General features: G+C 42.5%; 1 protein-coding gene across 1 annotated transcript in view; it reads left to right on the top strand.

Moving 5' to 3' along the window:
* Positions 1-587: 587 nt before the first annotated feature.
* LOC140482746 (disintegrin and metalloproteinase domain-containing protein 12-like) overlaps positions 588-21,525 on the top strand; it is a 59,405-nt gene continuing 38,467 nt past the window's right edge. Inside the window, exons 1-3 of the mRNA XM_072580326.1 lie at positions 588-615; positions 8,331-8,440; positions 14,224-14,312. Of these exons, the coding sequence (XP_072436427.1) occupies positions 603-615; positions 8,331-8,440; positions 14,224-14,312 (212 nt within the window). The 5' untranslated portion in view covers positions 588-602. The remainder of the gene's footprint in view (positions 616-8,330; positions 8,441-14,223; positions 14,313-21,525) is intronic.

Here is a 21,525-nt window from a genome sequence, read left to right as displayed (position 1 = left end):
GCGTGGAAATCGACTGGTTGCGACTCATCAGCAGAACTCACTGTGAAAAATTATTTTCTTGACATCAAAAATCACATTTTTCTCACTTTCTTTATGTTTTCCCAATTTTTTTTGCTATTACCATCCTGCTCAATGAAGATTATATTGAGTAAGAAAATAATAGTTTCTACCTTTTTTAAACAAGCGAGATGTATCTGTTTGTAAGAAGTCTCTAAAAATACCTTATTAACTAAATCTTAAAATAAAGTCAAAACCCAGGCTTACTTATTGTCAGGATGTATTTTCCTGAATGAGTGTGTTAAAAGTTGAAAGATAATCTTTACAATCCTACTATGCCAACAGTGAGATTATGCCATTCTAAGAATTAGCATATAAAAGAGAGGGATCAGATTTCTTGGTTATGGGAGGGAGGTTCCATGTAATCTGCTTTGAAATTCTAAAGAAGTGTTGACGTTAACACACATGACAGTCCACTGGGTCATAGTGTTTGTGACTGGCAGAAAACAAGTCCATTCTGCATTCTCAATACAAGTTTCAGACAGCAAAAGAGCTTCCAGGTTGGAGCTGCAATGAAACTGCTTGTTTTATTCTTATTACTTTGCATGGTTTCCAAAGGTACAGTATTATTAATTCAGTATGTAAAAATCCTGGGTCAAGACTAACCCGTCAAGACTAAGCAGTGAATGTGATTTAAGTGAAAATTTATTGTACAACCTCAGCAAATAGTCTTTAAACATTTTTTTTTCTGCACGTTAAACAGCTGTCAAAGTGAAAGTGAAAATTTGTTTATGTGCAAATCTTGCTATTGATTAACTTTTTAAGATGCAATTTAGAAATATTGTTATTTTATTTTTAAGTGTTTGATGGATGGAAAAAGTAATGAGAAAGAATACGGGGGCGACATGGTGGTTAGCTCTGCTGCCTCACAGCAGTAGGTTCCTGGATTCGATTCCCACCTGCCTGTGTGGAGTTTGCACATTCTCTCCATGTCTGCGTGGGTTCCTCCAGGTGCGTTGGTTTCCTCCCACATACCAAAAGATGTGCAGGTCAGGTGAATTGGCTGTGCTAAATTGCCCTCAGTGTTAGGGGTAAGTATAGTGTGGCGGAATGAGTTTGGGTGAGTTTCTCTTCAGAAGGACGGTGTGGACTTGTTGAGCTGAAGGGCCTGTTTCCACACTGTAGAGAATCTAATCTAAACAAAATGTTATGGCTAATACATCCTAAGATGTTATGGCTAAACAAAGAGTTATGGCTTTGAAATTATTATTCTGCATTCAAAGCAATGCGTGGGTGGATCTGTGTTGTAACCAGAGTACTGTATATCATATATACAATATTATTATTGTATATTATTGCCATTATTGTACATATAATATATCCAGAATCATCATTTGCTGGTTAGGGCATTGTTGTAAAAATTGATTTTTGACACTTAATCTTGTTCTAATTTCAGCCACCCTTCTGTATTGTTCATACTATATTGCTCTTGTTAGAATAGAAATTAGGTTTATTATCACATGTACTCAAGTACGGGGTTACAGGAGTAGAGAGAAAAGCATACAAAGTCACCAATTCAAGTATCACTTGGGATGGCATGTGGCTCAGTGGTTAGCACTGCTGCCTACAGCGCCAGAGACCTGGGTTTGATTCCCAGCCTTGGGCAACTGTCTATGTGGAGTTTGCAATTCTCCCCATGTACGCGTGGATTTCCTCCCACAATCCAAAGATGTGCAGATTAGGTGAATTGGCCATGTTAAATTGCCCATTGTGTTCGGTGCATTAGCTAGGAGTAATGTAGGGAATGGGTCTGAGTGGTTTACACCTTGGAGGGTTGGTGTGGACTTGTTGGGCTGAAGGGTCTATCTCCATACTGTGAGGAATCTAATCATCCTAGATACAAAATCTTAGGTATAACTTAGAGAAATAAAGGTAAAAGTTCAGCATTACAGTCTTTCTAAAGCAGGGAGCCCACGCTGGGCTTCACCGTGAGGCCAGGAGTAGTCCTCTCTGGGCTTCCTTGTGAAGGCTGGGACACATGTTGTTGTTCTTACAATTGAATGCTCACGCATCCTTACAATTTTACTGGTTATGAAGTTCCTATGAAACTTTAAGCTGCAATAGCCATAAACATATGCACGAGAGAAGTGACCAGTAAATGGCACATGAAATCATAGTTCTTGCAGATCATATTTCTGTGGTCTGGATCACTGATACAATTCATGAAGTTCCCCAATCAGTAACAACTGAGTGAAATTTTCACTGTATTAGAAGGTTGGATTGAACACTGCCTTACGTAGGATGGCAGTTCTGCAAAAGTCTAGAAATCTAAGCTGTATCATGTTAAAAAGTGAACAAATATTGCTTTTGGATGCCGTTTTCATTTGTATGTGTGTATCCAAATTTATTAGAGTTTAAGGTTACATGATAATCTGATAGCCTTGTATTAGCTATGAGAAGAGATTGGACAAAGTAGCTTTGTTTCCACCTGAACGTCGGAGGCTGAGGAGTGACCTGATAGAAGTTTTCAAAATTATGAGAGGCAGATTGAGTGGATAGTCAGAGTCTTTCTCCTAAGGTAGAAATTTCAATTACTCGGGAATGTTGGTTTAAGTTTAAAGGGGATGTGTGAGACAAGTCTTTTTTTTACAAAGAGGGTGGTAAGTGCCTGGAATACTCTGCTACAGTGGGTGTTAGAAACAGAGGCAACAGCAATGTTTAAAAGGTATCTTGACAGATTCATTAGGGAATAGAAGGATATGGACCATGTAAAGGCAAATGGATTTGAATTTAGAAAGGCATCAGGTGTTGGTGCAGGCTTGGTAAGTGGAAGTGCCTGTTCCTATGCTGTACTGTTCTTTGTTCTTTGTACAAAATCAGCCATAAACATGGTATTGATCTGAGTGGCAAGTATTTCAACATTCTAGTGCGTATTCCTTATTTGCAAGTTTAGTGATGATTTTAACTAATTTATTTGAGGACTAAATTATTTTAGTATACCTAGTGAGCATGGGCGTGTTGGTCTGTTTCCATGCTCAAAAACTGCATGAATTTATGTAAAACTCTGTTATCTCACTTTTTAGATTAGAATCAATCTAAACATGATGGCATAGACAGAGAACACAGGGGGCCAACACCTTCAACATATTGTCGAGCTATCACCATTGTTAACAGTTAACCCGAGAATGCAACTTTTAAAAAAGGGTTTTGTGATTTAAGAAGTGAAACTATCACTGTATTCTAACAGATGAAAGGCTTAACAGATAATCAATTTTTCAATGTATAATTTCAGTTACATCACACTGTAAATCTTTGCTATAAATTCTGTGCGTTAGGATTGAGCCCTCCACTACCACCTGATGAAGGAGCGTCACTCCGAAAGCTAGTGTGCTTCCAATTCAACCTGTTAGACTATAACCTGATGTTGTGTGATTTTTAAGTGTTTCCATGCTGTACATCTCTATGACTCTATGATATAGCACTCTTGTCAAATGCAGAGAAAATTCACGTTTTATTGCTGGTCCCCTATTGTTCATAATAGGTATATATAAAAACAAAGTTGAAGAAAATGTTGTGGGGATGATAAGTAAGTTTGTGGATGACACGAAGAATGGTCATATTGTTGATTGTTTTAGGCAGGATGCAAACTTGCCCGACATTAGAATGTTCTATTTCAAGGAAACATCGACCTTTGCAGAAACCTACGGTTGACGGAATAGACACTACAGTTTCTAATTGCTGCTAGAAAGGAGAAAACAACAATGTTTAAGGAATATCCTTCCGGAAGTTTGAAAATGTGTTAATTAACATCCATAAAAGAAAAGAGGGTGCAACTGTGTTAGAACTGCAACATGAAGCCAAACCACCACAACTTTTTAACGAGTTACAAGAAAGTGTGGAGATGCAGAGTACACTTTTTAATGAGCAGCAAAGTAATACTGCATGCAAAAAAAAATCAAAATTAGCATGTTAAAAATCATTCATATTCTGGGGTTTCACTCAATTTTCCTGTAGAAGGAGACAGCAAGAATCTTTCCTTATTTAAACGGAAATTATTTCGAGCAAACTGCATGGTATTAATAAATCCCCAGTCCATTCTTTTCCATATCTCTTTTGTTTCAATGTGGATAGAATATTAACCTGATCTAAAGTGTTATTAGATAGATTAAAAGACTTATTCAAGATCATAAAGCTCTGCAGTTTATTAATATGGATTTAATTCTCAATTTTTAATAAACTCTTGACATATGAAAATATGTTCTCATATTCAAAATTGAATGAAATCGGAAAGCCAGACACAGGAGAAACTTAAAGCACAGAAGGAGGCCTGTTTCTGTGATCCTTTGAAGGAACTGTCCTTTTTAGCTTCATGCACTATCAGTTTTACCCAGAACTCTGCAAAATAATCCTCTTCAAGCACATGCTCCAAGACATTTTCCAAGTTTTATTTTGGCACCTGATTTCACCATCTTTTTTAGCTAGGTTGTTCCAACTTTGTGTGTTTGAAAAAGATGGAATTTACCTCTACTTCTTTCACCAATTATTTTAAACTATACATTCAAGCTTATTCCAGAAAACTGCTTACCCTGAAGAAAATATTGACTAAAAGGTTGGGGTGGTTTGGTTTCTGCTGAATAACTGTTTGGCACGTCATCAGGAAAGATGAGGATTGTGTGGATTTGCACTTTTGAATTAAGTTTCTGTTATTAATATTTGATTAGAATTAATTGTTAACTCCTTTGAAAATCAATTCTTCAGAATTATTTTTGAAGTCTGATGGCAGCAGTTTTATTTTGAAATTGATCCGATATGGGAAAAGCAACAAACTCTCCCTAATAGTGAAATTCCTTGAATTGAGTTGAATTTATTGTCACGTGTACCGAGGCACAGTGAAAAGCTTTGTCTTGTGAGCAATACAGGTAGATCACAGAGTTAAGTAGCATAGATAAGTAAATAATAGGTAAACAGCGGCAAAAACAAAAACACAGGTACAGGCGAATGTTAAGGGTTTATCAGTCCATTCAGTATTATAACAACAATAGGGTAGAAACTGTTTCGAAACCGGCTGGTGCATGTGTTCAGGCTTCTGTACCTTCTTCCCAATGGTAGAGGTTGTAGCAAAACATTGCCAGGGTGGGATGGATCTTTGAGAATGCTGGCGGCCTTTCCTTGACAGTGGGCCTGGTAGATGGATTCAGAGGTTGGTCTTTGTGATTAGATTAGGTTCCCTACAGTGTGGGAACAGGCCATTCAGCTCAACAAGTCCACACTGATCCTCCGAAGAGTCACCCACCCTGACCCATTTCCCTCTAATGCACCTAACAGTGTGAGCAATTTAGCACGGCCAATTCACCTGACCTGCACATGGACTGTGGGAGCACCCGGAGGAAACCCATGCAGACGTGGGGAGAATGTGCAAACTCCACACAGATAGTCGCCCGAGGCTGGAATCGAACCTGGGACCCTGGTGCTGTGAGGCAGCATTGTTAAACACTGAGCCACTGTACTGCCCCCATTTTGTTCGGACCGAGTTCACCACTCTCTGTAACTTTAATTTAATGTTTCTTTTTTCTGATTTTTAAGCAAGACTGTCTGTAATAAACTACATTTAAGTTATGGTCTAGGAGCGTGGGATTATTACAGGAGGCCTTTAAGCCCCTCACGTATAAGAATTAGGATATTTTGTTGCCGTTGCATAAGACGCTTGTGAGGCCACATTTGTGGTACTGTGTGCAGTTCTGGTGTATACTATAGTAGGGGTATTATTGAACTAGAAAGAGTACATAAAAGGGTGTGGTGGTTTGGCTTCTGCTGAATAACTTTGGAAAAAAGAATACAAACATGGACTACTTTCTAAACGGTGAGAAAATTCATAAAGCCAAAGTACTAAGGGATCTGGGAGTGCTCGTTGAGGATTCTCTAAAGGTAAACATGCAGGTTGAGTCCATGATTAAGAAAGCGAATGCGATGTTGTCATTTATCTCAAGAGGGTTGGAATATAAAAGCACCATTGTGCTACTGAGACTTTATAAAGCTCTGGTTAGGCCCCATTTGGAGTACTGTGTCCAGTTTTGGTCCCCACACCTCAGGAAGGACATACTGGTACTGGAGCGTGTCCAGCGGAGATTCACACGGATGATCCCTGGAATGGTTGGTCTAACATATGAGGAACGGCTGAGGATCCTGGGATTGTATTCATTGGAGTTTAGAAGATTAAGGGGAGATCTAATAGAAACTTACAAGATAATACATGGCTTGGAAAGGATGGACGCTAGGAAATTGTTTCCGTTAGGCGAGGAGACTAGGACCCGTGGACACAGCCTGAGAATTAGAGGGGGGTAAATTCAGAACAGAAATGTGGAGACATTTCTTCAGCCAGAGAGTGGTGGGCCTGTGGAATTCATTGCTGCAGAGTGCAGTGGAGGCTGGGACGCTAAATATCTTCAAGGCAGAGATTGATAAATTCTTGATGTCACAAGGAATTAAGGGCTACGGGGAGAATGCGGGTAAGTGGAGTTGAAATGCCCATAAGCTATGATTGAATGGCAGAGCGTACTAGATGGGCTGAATGGCCTTACTTCTACTCCTATGTCTATGGCCTTATAAAAGATTTATTGGAATGCGACTTGGACTGGAAGATTTGAGTTATAAGAAAAGCTTGGATAGCTTGGGACTTTTTTCCCTGGAGCCCAGGAGACTGACGGGTGATCTCATAGTTGTCTACAAAATCATGAGAGGCATAAATAAGGTATGTAACCAGCAGCTTTTCCCCATGGTAGGTAAGTCTCAAACTAGAGGGCAAAGGTTTAAGGTGAGAGGGGAGAGATACAAAATAATGTTTTGGGCAATTGTTTTCACTCAGAGGGTGGTGAGTATCTGAAACAGGTTGCCAGAGGTAGTACAATTTTGTCATTTAAAACCTTTAATACAGAATAAGTATGGAGGGATATGGATCAGGCAAATGGGGCTAGTTTAAATTGTGAGCAGCTTTGGCAAGTTGGGCCGAAGGGCCTGTTTCCATGCTGTAAACCTCTTTGACTCTATGACTCTATGTCTGCTCCAGCCCTCTGAATGAGTATTTCACTCGACGTGACTTTTCCTGCCTTCTCTTCCATAGCCTATACACTGCTCCTTTTCAAATATCATGCTCTTCCATGCTTTGGTTGAACCTAGCCTGATCACACATCTGTGCGGTGCACTCTAAACCTTGATTTTTATCTCATTGTGCTTTTGTCACTTTCTTGGTTAAATCCGTGCCTTCTTGTTCTTGAACCCTTCGCTAGATGCCCTGAGCTCACTTACTGTCTTACTGTGATTGAGAAATCAAGCTTAACGCTTTCATTTCAAAGATCACAGGTTATCAGGAAAAGCTTCTGTAGAAATGCAATGACGCAACAGTTTGTAGATAAAGTTGTTTAATGACTTTGCTAAAAGTAGCACAGCAATTTGTTTCCCTGCTTTTTTGTTCCGTTGTGTGAATTGTTGGAGAGAGAGAAAACGAGAGGGCGAGTTTGAAAGGCTGTTCTCTGAAAATGAAGACTGACAGCATATCTCTTCCGAAGAGCTGGAACAGGTGTAATGGGCCGAATGGCTTCCTACTCTGCTGTACTTACAAAAAAATGGGGATTGTCCAGGGAAGCGCAGTTGTGTAAGGTAGAAATCTGCCACGGTATGGGACCCAGCAGGCATGCTTGGTTTATGACTTTCTTGTATTTAGCCAATTCTTACCTGGCGCCTGGTCAAACTGACAGACTGAATGGGAAAAAGAAGCAGTTACAGCCATGACCATGGATCATGGGGAATTCATTCTTGCCAAACAGGAGGGGCCAGACTGCAGGTTGGAGATGGTATTATTTCCAATCCTGGCAAGAGCTAGTGAGAGAGGCCATGATTGCGACATAACAAGTCAAAGGCACCTTTGAATGGCCACTATGAACATCCTGCATGAACTTTCCTGGACTACAAGGAGTGCTGGAAAGAGATACTTAATTGTAGAGCCCATAGTTACATTTTGCTGCTAGTTTCATAAGCTGTGTGAAACTGGCCAGTGACTGTTTAATACAGTACACACCTCGCTCTCAATTTCTCGTGTGCTAATTGAAGTCTGATTTTATGTTTTACCCTATGGCTGAGCCCAGCATTAGGAGTTAATATTGGGACCGGCTGCCTCTGATTCTGTAAATCAGTTGCTATCCAAATCGATCAAGGTCTGCTCTGTTTCACTTGGTACTGCATCAGATTTGTCTTTGGGTACATCTGGGTGTGTTCAGCCCAGTATCTCAGTTATGTGTTGTTGTTTTCCAGCTTTTGTAACCTTGATTTCTTCCTTTCAGGAAGCTGCTGCTTGCAGACCTCAAACAGCCGCTCCATGCATTCCCATGAAATTGCCATCGCAAGGAAACTAACTGAACCCTTGAGTTTGCCATCAAAGAATATCACAGAGGTAAAGTTATCTGTTTTCAAACCTATGAGGTAAAAACGCATCTCATCCACATCCCGCACCTCTGCCCTCAAACCCCACTCCTCCAACCGTAACAAGGACAGAACGCCCCTGGTGCTCACCTTCCACCCTACAAACCTTCGCATAAACCAAATCATCCACCGACATTTCCGCCACCTCCAAAAAGACCCCACCACCAGGGATATATTTCCCTCCCCACCCCTTTCCGCCTTCCGCAAAGACCGTTCCCTCCGCGACTACCTGGTCAGGTCCACACCCCCCTACGACCCACCCTCCCATTCTGGCACTTTCCCCTGCCACCGCAGGAACTGTAAAACCTGTGCCCACACCTCCTCCCTCACCTCTATCCAAGGCCCTAAAGGAGCCTTCCACATCCATCAAAGTTTCACCTGCACATCCACCAATATCATTTATTGTATCCGTTGCTCCCGATGTGGTCTCCTCTACATTGGGGAGACTGGGCGCCTCTTAGCAGAGCGCTTTAGGGAACATCTCCGGGACACCCGCACCAATCAACCAAACCGCCCCGTGGCCCAACATTTCAACTCCCCCTCCCACTCTGCCAAGGACATGGAGGTCCTGGGCCTCCTTCACCGCCGCTCCCTCACTACCAGACGCCTGGAGGAAGAACGCCTCATCTTCCGCCTCGGAACACTTCAACCCTAGGGCATCAATGTGGACTTCAACAGCTTCCTCATTTCCCCTTCCCCCACCTCATCCTAGTTTCAAACTTCCAGGCTCAGCACTGTCTCCTTGACTTGTCCGGACTTGTCGAACCTGCCTATCTCCTTTTCCACCTATCCACTCCACCCTCTCCTCCTTGACCTATCACCTTCATCTCCTCCCCCACTTACCCATTGTACTCTATGCTACTCTCTCCCCACCCCCACCCTCCTCTAGCTTATCTCTCCATGCTTCCATGCTTTATTCCTGATGAAGGGCTTTTGCCCGAAACGTCAATTTCGCTGCTCGTTGGATGCTGCCTGAACTGCTGTGCTCTTCCAGCACCACTAATCCAGTATTTGTTTTCAAACCTATGTTCCCTGTAATTCTGCTCTCCTCTGAATGGGTCTGCACGGTCCATACGTGGCCAGAGACTTGCAGAACTGGCCACCAATGAGTTGACCAACCAATCGGAATGCATGGAATCCTCTGAGTGACAGTGCTCTCCTCCCAGAAGAACAACCCCAGCCAATGGGGTGGCACAATGACTCAGTGGTTAGCACTGCTGCCTTGCAGTGTCAGGGACCCAATTTCAATTCTAGCCTCAGGTGGCAGTTTGAGTAGAACATGGAACAGTACAGCGCAGTACAGGCCCTTCGGCCCACAATGTTGTGCCAAGCATTTATCTTAATCTAGGATCAATCTAACCTACACACTCCTCAATTTACTGCAGTCCATGTGCTTGTCCAGCAGTCACTTAAATGTCCCTAATGTCTCTGACATTACTACCACTGCTGGCAGTGCATTCCACGCACCTACCACTCTCTGTGTAAAGAACCTACCTCTGACATCACCCCTATACCTTCCTCCAATCACCTTGAAATTATGACCCTACATGACAGCCACTTCCGCCTGGGGAAAAGTCTCTGGCTATCTACTCTATCTAAGCCTCTCATTACCTTGTACACCTCTGTCAAGTCACCTCTCTTCAGTCTTCTCCCCAGTGTGAAAAGCCGAGCTCATTCAACCTTTCTTCATAAGAAAGCCCTCCAATCCAGTCAGCATCCTGGTAAATCTCTGCTGCACCCTCGCTAAATAATTTACATCCTTCCTATAATGAGGCATTTGCACATGTGGAGATATGTGGAGTTTGCACATCCACATATCGGGTACTCCAATTTCCTCCCCCAGTCCAAAGGTTAGGTGGATTGGCTATGCTAAATTGCCCATAGTGTTCAGGGATGTGTACGTTAGGTGGATTGACCATTGGAAATGTGGGGTTACAGGGATAGGATGGGTCAATGCATCTGGATAGGACACCTTTCGGAGGGTTAGTGTGGACTCCTTGGGCAGAATGGCTGGCTTTCACACTGTAGGGATTCTGGGATTCTACTTAATCTCTCCTTAAAGCAGCATTTTTCATTTCCTGGCTACATCCCCTTTAACCTCATTTGTATCCTCTCTGTTGTATCAACTCTAATGAGATGACCAGGGAGTATTCAAGTTACAGAGTCATTGAATCATAGAGATGTACAGCACATAAACAGACTTTACAGTCCAATTTGTCCATGATGACCAGATGTTCTAACCTAATCTAGTCCCATTTGCCAGCACTTGGCCATATCCCTCTAAACCCTTCCTATTCATATACCCATCCAGATGCCTTTCAAATGCTGTAATTGTACCAGCCTCCAACACTTCCTCTGGCAGCTCATTCCATACACGGAGCACCCTCTGTGTGAAAAAGTTGCCTCTTAGTTCCCTTTTAAATCTTTTCCCTCTCACCATAAACAGATGCCCTCTAGTTCTGAACTCTATGGATCCTTACTCTTATATTCCGTTTCTCAGCTAAGAAAGGAAATTATTCCAGATACTTTCTTAATCAACTGTCCTATTACCATCTTGGATCTGTGGACATTCAAAGGCCCGTGGCTTTCCATTAAGTTCTGTATTTCTTTGCTTTGTGTGAACTCCTGAAATGCACCTCCACCCAAGCAGAAAAGCACCTCTGTGTGCCCCCTGAAGTGATATGTGGACTTGAAACCTTATGACTTAGAGGTGAGAGAGCTACCAACTAAGCCACAGCTGACACAGCTCAGTCCAACTTTCCCTGCTGGTCCTGCAGGTTTCTTTTCCACTTCCCCTCATCTCCATCCAGTGACAATCCCAGAAACAGGCTGAAAATGAGATTCTCCTGTGCAGGACCCCCAGGCTATTCCAGAGATTATCTTCCTAAATGCATTGTGACAGACAACACTGAATGTTGAAGGCACTGAGCAGCAGGTTGGAGCTTGTGACTAAAGCAGAGAAAATAGTAAGAAAAACTTGCGTTCAAGTTGCACCTTGCCACATCCCTCAGTGGAGTTTATGCAATAAAGAGTTTCCCAATCACTGATCTGAGTCATTAAAACTTGTTGAATTCAGTAACTGGTGAGCTCATTTTTAAAGTTATTTTTAGTCTGAAGTGTAGTGAAGACGTCTACACTTGTAAATCATAGTCGATGATATATCTGATTAAAAATTCAAGACAGGTCTTTTACCTGGAAAAGGAGGGAGAATGGGGGACTTGCTTACATAAGCTGTGGTTGAGGTGCATTATCATAGATGTGGTGGACTGAAGGGCCTGTTCCTGTGCTGAATTGTTATATGTTCATTTATAGGGAAATGGGGCACTACATAAATGTTATAAAGCATTAGTTGCCCCCCCACCTCCCGCCGAGAACAAAAACCGAAACACCCAAAGAGGAGAATCTTGCCCTATACCTATAAAAGGAATGTGAAAAGTGGGCTTTTCAGCAACTTCTAGTGGTTGAGTAACATAAATTCATGACACTCCCTTTAAAATCAACAAATAACAATTTATCTAACACTAACAGTGAACAAATTAACCAAACTATTAACAAACCAAATCAATCCCTTCTAACTACTAACTATTTCCAAATAAAACAATACTCTAATGGTATGCTGCTCCAATAAATACAAATCCCACCCACTTATTTAAAAAAATACAATTTAGTCTGTCAGAATTACAGCCAGGTTATGAGTCTTCTGGAATGTTCTGTGTCTTCTCTGTTGGTCCTCCTGTCAGGAATGCCTTCTCTGTTATTGGTACCGTTGTTATTTAGATGGTGTTTTCTCGTAGACATAGTGGAGGCTGTGAGAGCCAGTGATTGTCTCGAGAGAGAGAGAGAGAGCTGAGGATCGGTAACTCTGGCAGATGGCAGCTTGCTCTGGGGTCTTTGCCCAACAGCCCAATTCTTTTATACCCATGATGACGTATCGATACTTCTTACAATAGTATTAGTCCTATGTTGTCAAAACCATCAGATTTAAATTTAATAGGTTTTTAGTATCTAAGTACATGGTGCAAATTGATTGGCGAAATTCAAAGCCTGTTGTCTTGGTAGAAACTACATCGTGCCCTGCTAACTGTACATCCTTTTGATACGAAAGTTTCAATTTGGGTGCTCTCTGTGTACTCATAAACTTTCAAGCTGCTGCTCACGGACATCCATTTTAAATCTCTAAGCAAAGAGAAAGCATATGATCTTTTAAAGGGACCAAGCAACGCTTTCTATATTTTAAAATTTTATAATTTTACAGACATCAAACTTCCTGCCTCCTAATCTACAATTATTCTACCCAATTTAGCGCAACATAAAGGATAAAGTCCTGTTACCCACAGCATGGAGACAAATGACATGAGATGACTGAGTAACAGTATCTTTATTGAGGCCATTTGTCACATAATGTAATTGCTGTGAAGGATTAATATTCTTGTTGTACTGAGTTCCACTACTTCTGGTGATGCCGGTCTGTGGTGCAGAAAGGAAAGGTTTGGAGGGACATGGGCCAGGAGCAGGCAGGTGGGACTAGTTTAGTTTGGGATTATGTTCAGCGTGGACTGGTTAGACTGAAGGGTCTGTTTCTGTGCTGTATGACTCTATGATCTATGACATTAACCTTTGTAGGCAGCTGATGTATTCTGAGAGGTCCATGTAATATTTCCTGACCAGCGTGTAGTTGCACTGAGTGCACTTACCATCTTGTTAGCTGTGGCTTCTGTAAAGACTGCCAATGATCACTAGACTGGTCATAGACAAAATATACTCAAAGGGGGATAGGTGACAGAGAGCTGTGTCAAACTGCCCATATTCTGAACCACATAATGGTTGCATTAGCAGGTGTAGTCAGATGCCAGTTGTGGCAATCAGGGTAAAGCCTCAAGTTAGGGCCTGATCCAAGAGCATCTCTGGAAGGCACCATGAGGTCTCAATGTGCAGGGAAACGGTGAAGCAATAAGACAGAGAATCAGAAGCAGGCCATTCAGCCCATTGATTCCACTCTGCCATTCAATGAGACCATGGCTGATCTGATAATCCTCATCTCCACTTTCCTGCCTTTTCCCTATAACCCTTGCCCTTGAACTTTCCAATGTCTGGCTTATTTCAGGGGGTCTGAGACTTCTTGCGATATCTCACAATAGATTACCCATAATAGCATCTCTCAGGTGGGGAATGCCCTGAAATTGAGAGCATTGGATATCATTCTCTCACCCACAGATGTGATCCGTCAAGCACAAGGGATTATGGGATTGGCCTCCATGCTGGGATCCACTTAAGGGGAGGGCATGATCAGCTTCATTGAGGTAATGGTATAGGGGCAGGGCAGTGACACCTGGGATTTTCTTTATCAACTGGAAAGTGTTCTATTGATTTGACATGCAGCTGGTGTGACTTTCATAAGCAATTCTTTGGGATTTCACCAGTTCCACAGGGTTTACTGGCTGTATCCATGATACATTCGTACTTGGGCAGTCAAAGGTGTCACTTTCACTCTTCAAGGCAGCAGACAGCCTTCCTTTGATCAGACAGTGAAGTAAAGGTATAGGAATGATACAGCTCCTGCCATCTCATTGCACACACTGCCGTTGCTGAATAAGGGTTTCAGTGCCTCCACTGGGTTGGGAAGTGTAGAATCTGGTTTGGCCCTTTGAAAGTTTCTCCACATTGTGGTGATCCTGGCAAGAGAAAGCTTGCATTCAGCTTGGCTCAGTGACTGTACATCCTACTGACAGTCATTTCTATTCCATTGCTTTTCAGTGGGAATTGCAAAGTGATCACGAGAACCGAGTACGGTACTTGCTGCGATTCAGAGCCAGGGACCACCTCTTGCACTTGGTGAAAACACAGTGAGTATAACACTCGTTAGAATGAGGCTGTGATATAAAGGAAGATGGTGTCCTGGGCCAATAGGTACCACCTCCCTCACCGACTGATTGTGACCCATTGTGTCAGGCACCTCCGTCAGGATGCTATGGGAATACTTGTGAACCACATGCCAATCAAGAATAGAGTTTGTGAGCTGAAATGGTACAATGATGAGCTATCATGGAATCGTACAACTCAGCCAAGGAGACTATTCAGCCCATTGCACCCGTACGGGCTCCTTGAAAGTATATCTGGTGTCATACCATCTTGCTACTTCTCTCCAGCTAATACCCCTTGGCAGTTTTTCCTTCGTTATCTTTTCAGGCAGATCATTCCAGATCATCATAATTCATGGAAAAATATGTTTTCCAACTACCCTTCAATTCTTCTGCTAACCTATCTTTAGTTCCAAAAATATGAGGTAATTGGCATCAGGACAAATTGATCTTCGTAGTTGCTCAACTAGTTTAACACAGACAACACACAACTGGTTCAGGCAATATCCTTTGAGAAAGAGACCCCCATTACGTCTGCCTGCTTTGGTCTATTAATGCTTTGCTTTGCATTGCACAGAGCAGTTGACTCTGAGGTAGTGCAATAAGGCCTTCAGTTATAGCAAAAAGAATGGGCAGAAATTGTTGTTTTAAAAGCCTGGACTAATCTACAAACATTCAGAGCAGATCAGGTCAGAAAGGAGAGGGTGCAATGTTTGTGTGCGCCTTGTCATGCCAATATAGTGCTAAAGATCACTCTGAATGTTGGGGCAGGATGCCCATCTTTCCAAAATGGAGGCTGAAACACTCTGACTTCATCACTGCATCAGTTTTCCATTGAACCATATTGTAGGCTGTCTGAATAAGATAGCTATACTAAACCATTCTCACTGATAGGGTTTGATAACCAGAGGACACAGATTGGAGATTGTCTCACAAAACAATCAAGTGAAGTGAATATCATTGTTTAACACAGTGAGTTGCTATGATCCTGAATGCACTTCCTGAAAGATGGTGGATTCAATGGCATCTTTCAAAAATGAATTAGGTGGACACATGAAAAGAAAACAAATGCGGGGTAATGGCAAAATGCTCAGGAATGTGAGACTATTTGATGTGTGTCTGTATGTGTATGCATTTGTCCATGTGTGTGTGTCAATGTGTCCATGTGTCTGTGTGTATGTGCCTCTTTCTCTTTGTGTGTCCATGTGTGTGTCTGTGTTTGCATCTATATGTGCTTATGTCTGTGTGTTTGTGTGTGTTTATGTTTGTGTCTGTTTGTCTATGTGAATCCATGTGGGTGTCTGTGTCTGTGTATGCATATGTTTGTTTGCGTGTGTGTTTACCCATATGCCCACGTGTGTGTGTGTCTGTCTGTGTGTTTGTACCTATGCGTGCATCATTTTTGTTTGTGTGTGTCCTTGTGTGCGTATGTGCCAGTGTTTGTGTCTGTCAGTGTGTCTGTGTGTGTGTATGTCTGTGTCCTTGCGTGTGTGCCCATGTGTGCACATACGTATGTGAAAGAGGGGATTACAGGATCTCTGGAAGTGAATTTTAGTGCGAGTCTAATTCAGGCCTTCGATACTGCATTAGTTATAATATACAATCTGACTCTTTGAGGAGATATCTAATTCTTGTCCCTCCCCTGTCATACTTTTGCCCGTTCAAATAAATATTCAATTTTCTTTTGAATGTTACAAAATGAATCAACTTCCACATTGATCAGTCAGCATATTCTCAATGATGTTTTATAGAAGCATTCAACTCTGAATCTTTTGCCAGTCATTTTAAATTCTGTGACCTCGGATTTAGCTGGCACTGGAAACGGTTCCTCATTAATTCCTCAATATCCCAATGGTTTACATTAAATGTTAAACTTTGAGACGAGATTTGATTTTATGACCATTCTAAGAATCAGTCTCTCCTTCAGGTTGTCTAAGTGCAGTTGATGCCTGAAAAACTTTCTACTTTATTGATTAATGCTTGTTTTGGAGCTGCGGTGAAGTGAACAAAATGATTTAGAAAGAATCAATAATGTCATTGAATGATTTGTAGATATTTTCTAATATCCATTCAGTTACAGACAAAAAGAGTAATGATATAAGTTAATAATTCGCCAGATGTTAGGTTTCAGGTTTGAGACAGATACCTGCTCTTATTACTTGGGCTCTTAGTATTATTGTTGGCTTAATGCCAATTTACTCCTTTTTGTTGGAAGACAGAAAATGTACAGTATTACAGAAATTTGTTCATCTGTACCATCTGGATTTGAAAGTTTTTTTTTCCCACAAAGAACCAAGAAGCCAGCCTACACAGCTAAAGATAAATGTTTAAAGGATTTCAAAACTCAACTGGCAAGATTTTATACTTCGGTTTACTTCATCTGCTGCAGTTTTCCTTATGCTTAGGATGCAGGAAGTCGGCTGTCAAGATGTTGCCAAGAAGGAAGAACACTAGTTATTGGCAAGATTGGGTAGGCTAGGATTGTTTTCATCAGTAAGGAGGAGGCTGTAGGAAGATGTAGTGAGATCATTAAACCTTTAAGGATCCCTGGAGATTCGATTAGATTCCCTACAGTATGAAAACAGGTCCTTCGGCCCAAGTCCACACCAACCCTTGGAACAGTAACCCACCCAGACCCATTCCTCTACATTTACCCCTGCCTAATGCACCTAACCTACACATTCCTGAACACTGTGGGCAATTTAGCACAGACAATTAATCTAACCTGCACATCTTTAGACTGTGGGAGGAAACCCACGCAGACACGGGGAGAATGTGCAAACTCCACACGGTCGCCCGAGGTAAGAATCGAACCTGGGTCTCTGATGCTGTGAGGCAGCAATGCTAACCACTGAGCCATCGTGCCACCCCAAAGTCAGTAACTGGAGAGGTGCTCTAGCTTTAAAATTCATTGACAAAAGAGCAGACCTGCAGGAAATATTTTCATCTGATGGATGGTAGGACTCTGGAACTTATTGCTTCAAAGGACAGCAGAATCAGAAGCCCTCTACACCTTTAAATAAATACTTATATATGCAATTGAGGGTGCTACCAGTCATGGGCCTTCACCTATCACCAATGGATTGAGAGTGCAATTTGGTGGCACTTTGGTGACCAGGACAAACATAAGAGATGAATGGGATCCTTTAAGCTTCCATGATTCTACAGGACAGGATGGCATTGACTTTGCCAACATTTAGTTGCTGTGCGAACAGACAGCAGTACAGGTTTACCCTGATCAAATGGTATGGTGGAATAGACTCAGGATACTGAATATTCTGGTCTTACAATGGGGCTGGCAGCTGTGAGCTTTTAGTTTAAAGCAATGTGGAGCAAATGCAGGCAAACAGGACTAGTTCAATTGTGAAAACTGGGTGCATGGACAAGTTGGGCTGAAGGGCCTATTTCCAATTACTCTATGTCTCAATGTGGTGAGAGAGTTAGAGTTATACAGATGTACTGCATGGAAACAGACCCTTCATTCCAGCCTGTTCATGCTGACCAGATATCCCAACCTAATGTAGTTCCATTTACCAGCATTAGGCCCATATCCCTCCAAACCCTTCCTATTCATATACCTATCCAGATGCCTTTTAAATGTTGTAATTGTACCAGCCTCCACCACATCCTCTGGCAGCCCATTTCATACACGCACCACCCTCTGCATGAAAATGTTGCCCCTTAGATCCCTTTTAAATCTTTCCCCTTTCACCCTAAACCTATGTTCTCTAGTTTTGAACTCCCCCAACAAGGGAAAAGACTTTGTCTATTTATCCTATCCATGCCCCTCATGCTTTTATAAATATTTATAAGGTCACCCCTCAGCCTCTTACGCCCCAGCCTATTGAGCCTCTGCCTATAGCTCAAAACCTCCAACCCTGGAAATTTCTTTGTGAATATTTTCTGAACCCTTTCAAGTTTCACAACATCCTTCCTATAGGAGGGAGACCAAAATTGCACACAATATTCCAAAACTGGCCAAACCAATGTCCTAGACAGCCAAAACATGACCTCCCAACTCCTATACTCAGTGGTCTGACCAATAAAGGAAAACATACTAAACACCTTCTTCACTATCCTATCTATCTGCGACTCAACTTTCAAGGAGCTATGAACCTGCACTCCAACTTCTCTTTGTTCAGTAACACTCCCTAGGACCTTACCATTAAGTGTATGTGGCAAAGCTGTTCCTTTAACAAGGTTATGTTGTCATTGGTTTTGTTTTTCAGGGAAGTAGTAAAGGACCCAGGTTCTGAAAAGTCTGCGTTTGGATGGATTTTAGGGCCAATTTGTTTATAGCTAACAGATATTGCCTCAGGCAGAAGGCTTTCAAGTTTAAAACAAAAACTAACTTATACATTGAAAGGGAAATGGCCAGGTCTCCCAGCTCAGCTACTCTCTGGTTTGGTTTGGTTTTAGCAAGAGTAGTGAAGACAGGCTGCTGGACCCAGAAGCAGGTCCCGGCTGGTTCTCTCTCTCTCTAAATTCTCTCCTGTAAGGACCGGTTTGATTTTACCTTTTGTGCCAAAGGGTGTTTATGGGAATTGTTGCAAGTATTTTGGAACAGCATCATTAAGTTGGGAAAGTCTGCTGGGTTTTCGGATAGGATAAGTTATTCAGTATTCTGTTTTCTGTTCTTTGTGTTTCCTTCAGTATTCTTGTAAATAAATTCTGTTTTGCTTAAAACTAAGTAGTTTGACCAGCTGATTCTCTCTTGGAATATCCACCATATACCAGCTTCAAATAACTAGCAAAGGTAGGGTTTGGACTCCTTTCTTGAAATGTTTTGAGCGGTTTGGCTCAATCCATGACATGTATAAGTCCTGATTCGCCTTTCCAAAATGCAGTACCTCACATTAATCTAAATTAAACTCCATCTGCCACTCTTCAGCCCACTGTCCCATCTGATCAAGATCCTGTTGTACTCTGAAATATATTACAGAAGAGTGAGTCAGCCAATGAGCTCGTTCGTTTGAATAACAGTCCGGTTTGTCCCACTGCCCAAATGCAACCCATCCTTGCAAACATTTTCTCCAAGTTTTTCTCTAATTCTCTTTTAAAGACTGTTTTCACCTCACAAACAGGCAATGTATTTCACAGGTTAACCGCTTGATGTGTTAAAAAAGCTTCTCCTCTTGTTCTTATGCCACATACCTTTCATCTACTTCTCAACCCTCACCCCACCCCAATAGCCCTGACCAGACCATTGGGCTGTTCTGTCATCAGAGAGAGAGATTGGATTAGATTAGATTCCCTACAGTGTGGAAACAGGCCCTTCGGCCCAACGAGTCCAAACTGACCCTCCGAAGAGTAACCCACCCTCTGACTGGTGATGGTTTAAACTGAGGGTCCCCACACCTCAGCTGAGGTGAGGGTTGAGAAGGAGAGTGTTTCATGGTAACCTCAGCTGATGCCAGGAATAGATCCCATGCTGTTCGTGTCACTCTGCATCACAAACCATCAATAGAATCTCTACATTGCAGAAGAAGCCATTCAGCCCATTGAATCCACACGAATTGAAACGTCGATTCTCCTGCTCCTCGGATGCTGCCTGACCTGCTGTGCTTTTCCAGCACCACACTCTCCACTCTGATCACCAGTCCTCACTTTTTCCTCTGAAGAGCATTCCATCCAGACCCACTCCATCCCTGCAACCCTACATACATGGCTAAGCAACCTAATCTGCACACTCTGGGCAATTCAGTATGGCCAATCTACCTAACCTGCACATCTTTGGGCTGTGGCAAGAAACCAGAGTACCCAGAAGAAACCCACGCAGATATAGGGAGAATGTGCAAACCCCACACAGACAGTTGCCCAAAGCTGGAATTGAACCCAGGTCCCTGGCACTATGAGGTAGCAGTTCTAACCACTGAGCCTCTGTGCCACCTCTGAGCGAACCAGCCCCCCAAGGTTGTTCCTTGAACATTCAGCTCTAGGAGTTGGTGCCATGAGATTGCCCCATGAGAGAGAGTTAGCTCGAAAAGTAGTCTCACTCCTCTTGGCCAAATAAACTTTGAGTTAGGTATTACAGTTTCCTTCTGTAGAAAGCCAGACTAAACCTTATGCTGAGCAAGAACATTTCCAGTGGCCTGTTACAAAATTGATGATTCGGCAAGAGTCATAGGGTTATCTGCAGCACAGAAAGAGACCATTTAGTCCTTCATTTGGATGGTGCCCCTGTATGGAGGAACCCAGTCAGTCCCTACAGTTTTATGTTTATTTCCTCTACCTTCCCATTCAGCTTCATTTTCAAATTGTGGATTATTTCTTCTCTTGGACAGTAAGATTCTGGCATTCCTGATGAAGGGATTTTGCCCAAAGCATCGATTTTCCTGCTCCTCAGACGCTGCCTGACCTGCTGTGCTTTTCCAGCACCACACTCTTGACTCTGATCTCCAGCATCTGCAGTCCTCACTTCCTGCTAGTAAGATCCTGGTCACTATCACTTGCATATAAAAACAAATTTCTCCTCCTATTCCCACTGGAGGAGCTCTTGCCCAAAACTTTAAAGCTGAGCCCCTTAGTCCTTGTACCTTGTGGATGAGAGTTACTGTTGGTGGGAGAAAGTGAGGACTGCAGATGCTGGAGACCAGAGTTGAAAAGTGTGGTGCTGGAAAAGCGCAGCAGGTCAGGCAGCATCCGAGGAGCAGGAGAATCGACGTTTCGGGCATAAGCTCTTCAGGAATTCTGAAGAAGGGCTTATGCCTGAAACGTTGATACTCCTGCTCCTCGGACGCTGCCTGGCCTGCTGCACTTTTCCATTACTGTTGGTTGGACTGAACGAACAATAGCTCTCACAAACATACAAAGCCTTATCCCTGATCACTATTTATCTCTCTCCTGTGTGAGGGAGAAAAGTTGAATGCGCAGAATGGGAACCTGAGCTACAAGCCTCAACATTCTTTGAGGGATAAATATTTGCCGGAACACCATGGAACATTGGTCTACACATATAATATGAAATCTTTTACATCCACTTGAGGGATCAGATGGCTTAATACCTCATTCAAAACATAGCACTTCTGGTAATGCTACACCTCCACAGTGCTGTACTTGGACCGTTCGCTTGTGCTCTAACCCCTTAGATACAAGACCGATACCCACAGAAGCCCTACAGTGCAGATAGAGGCCATTTGGCCCATCAAGTCTGCACTGATCCTTCGAAGATCATTCCACCTAGACCCACCACCTCTAT

This window comes from Chiloscyllium punctatum, chromosome 1 (assembly GCF_047496795.1).
Source record: "Chiloscyllium punctatum isolate Juve2018m chromosome 1, sChiPun1.3, whole genome shotgun sequence".
Taxonomy (NCBI): domain Eukaryota; kingdom Metazoa; phylum Chordata; class Chondrichthyes; order Orectolobiformes; family Hemiscylliidae; genus Chiloscyllium; species Chiloscyllium punctatum.
Note: the sequence above shows the minus strand (reverse complement) of the source record. Positions and strands in the feature narration are given on the sequence as shown.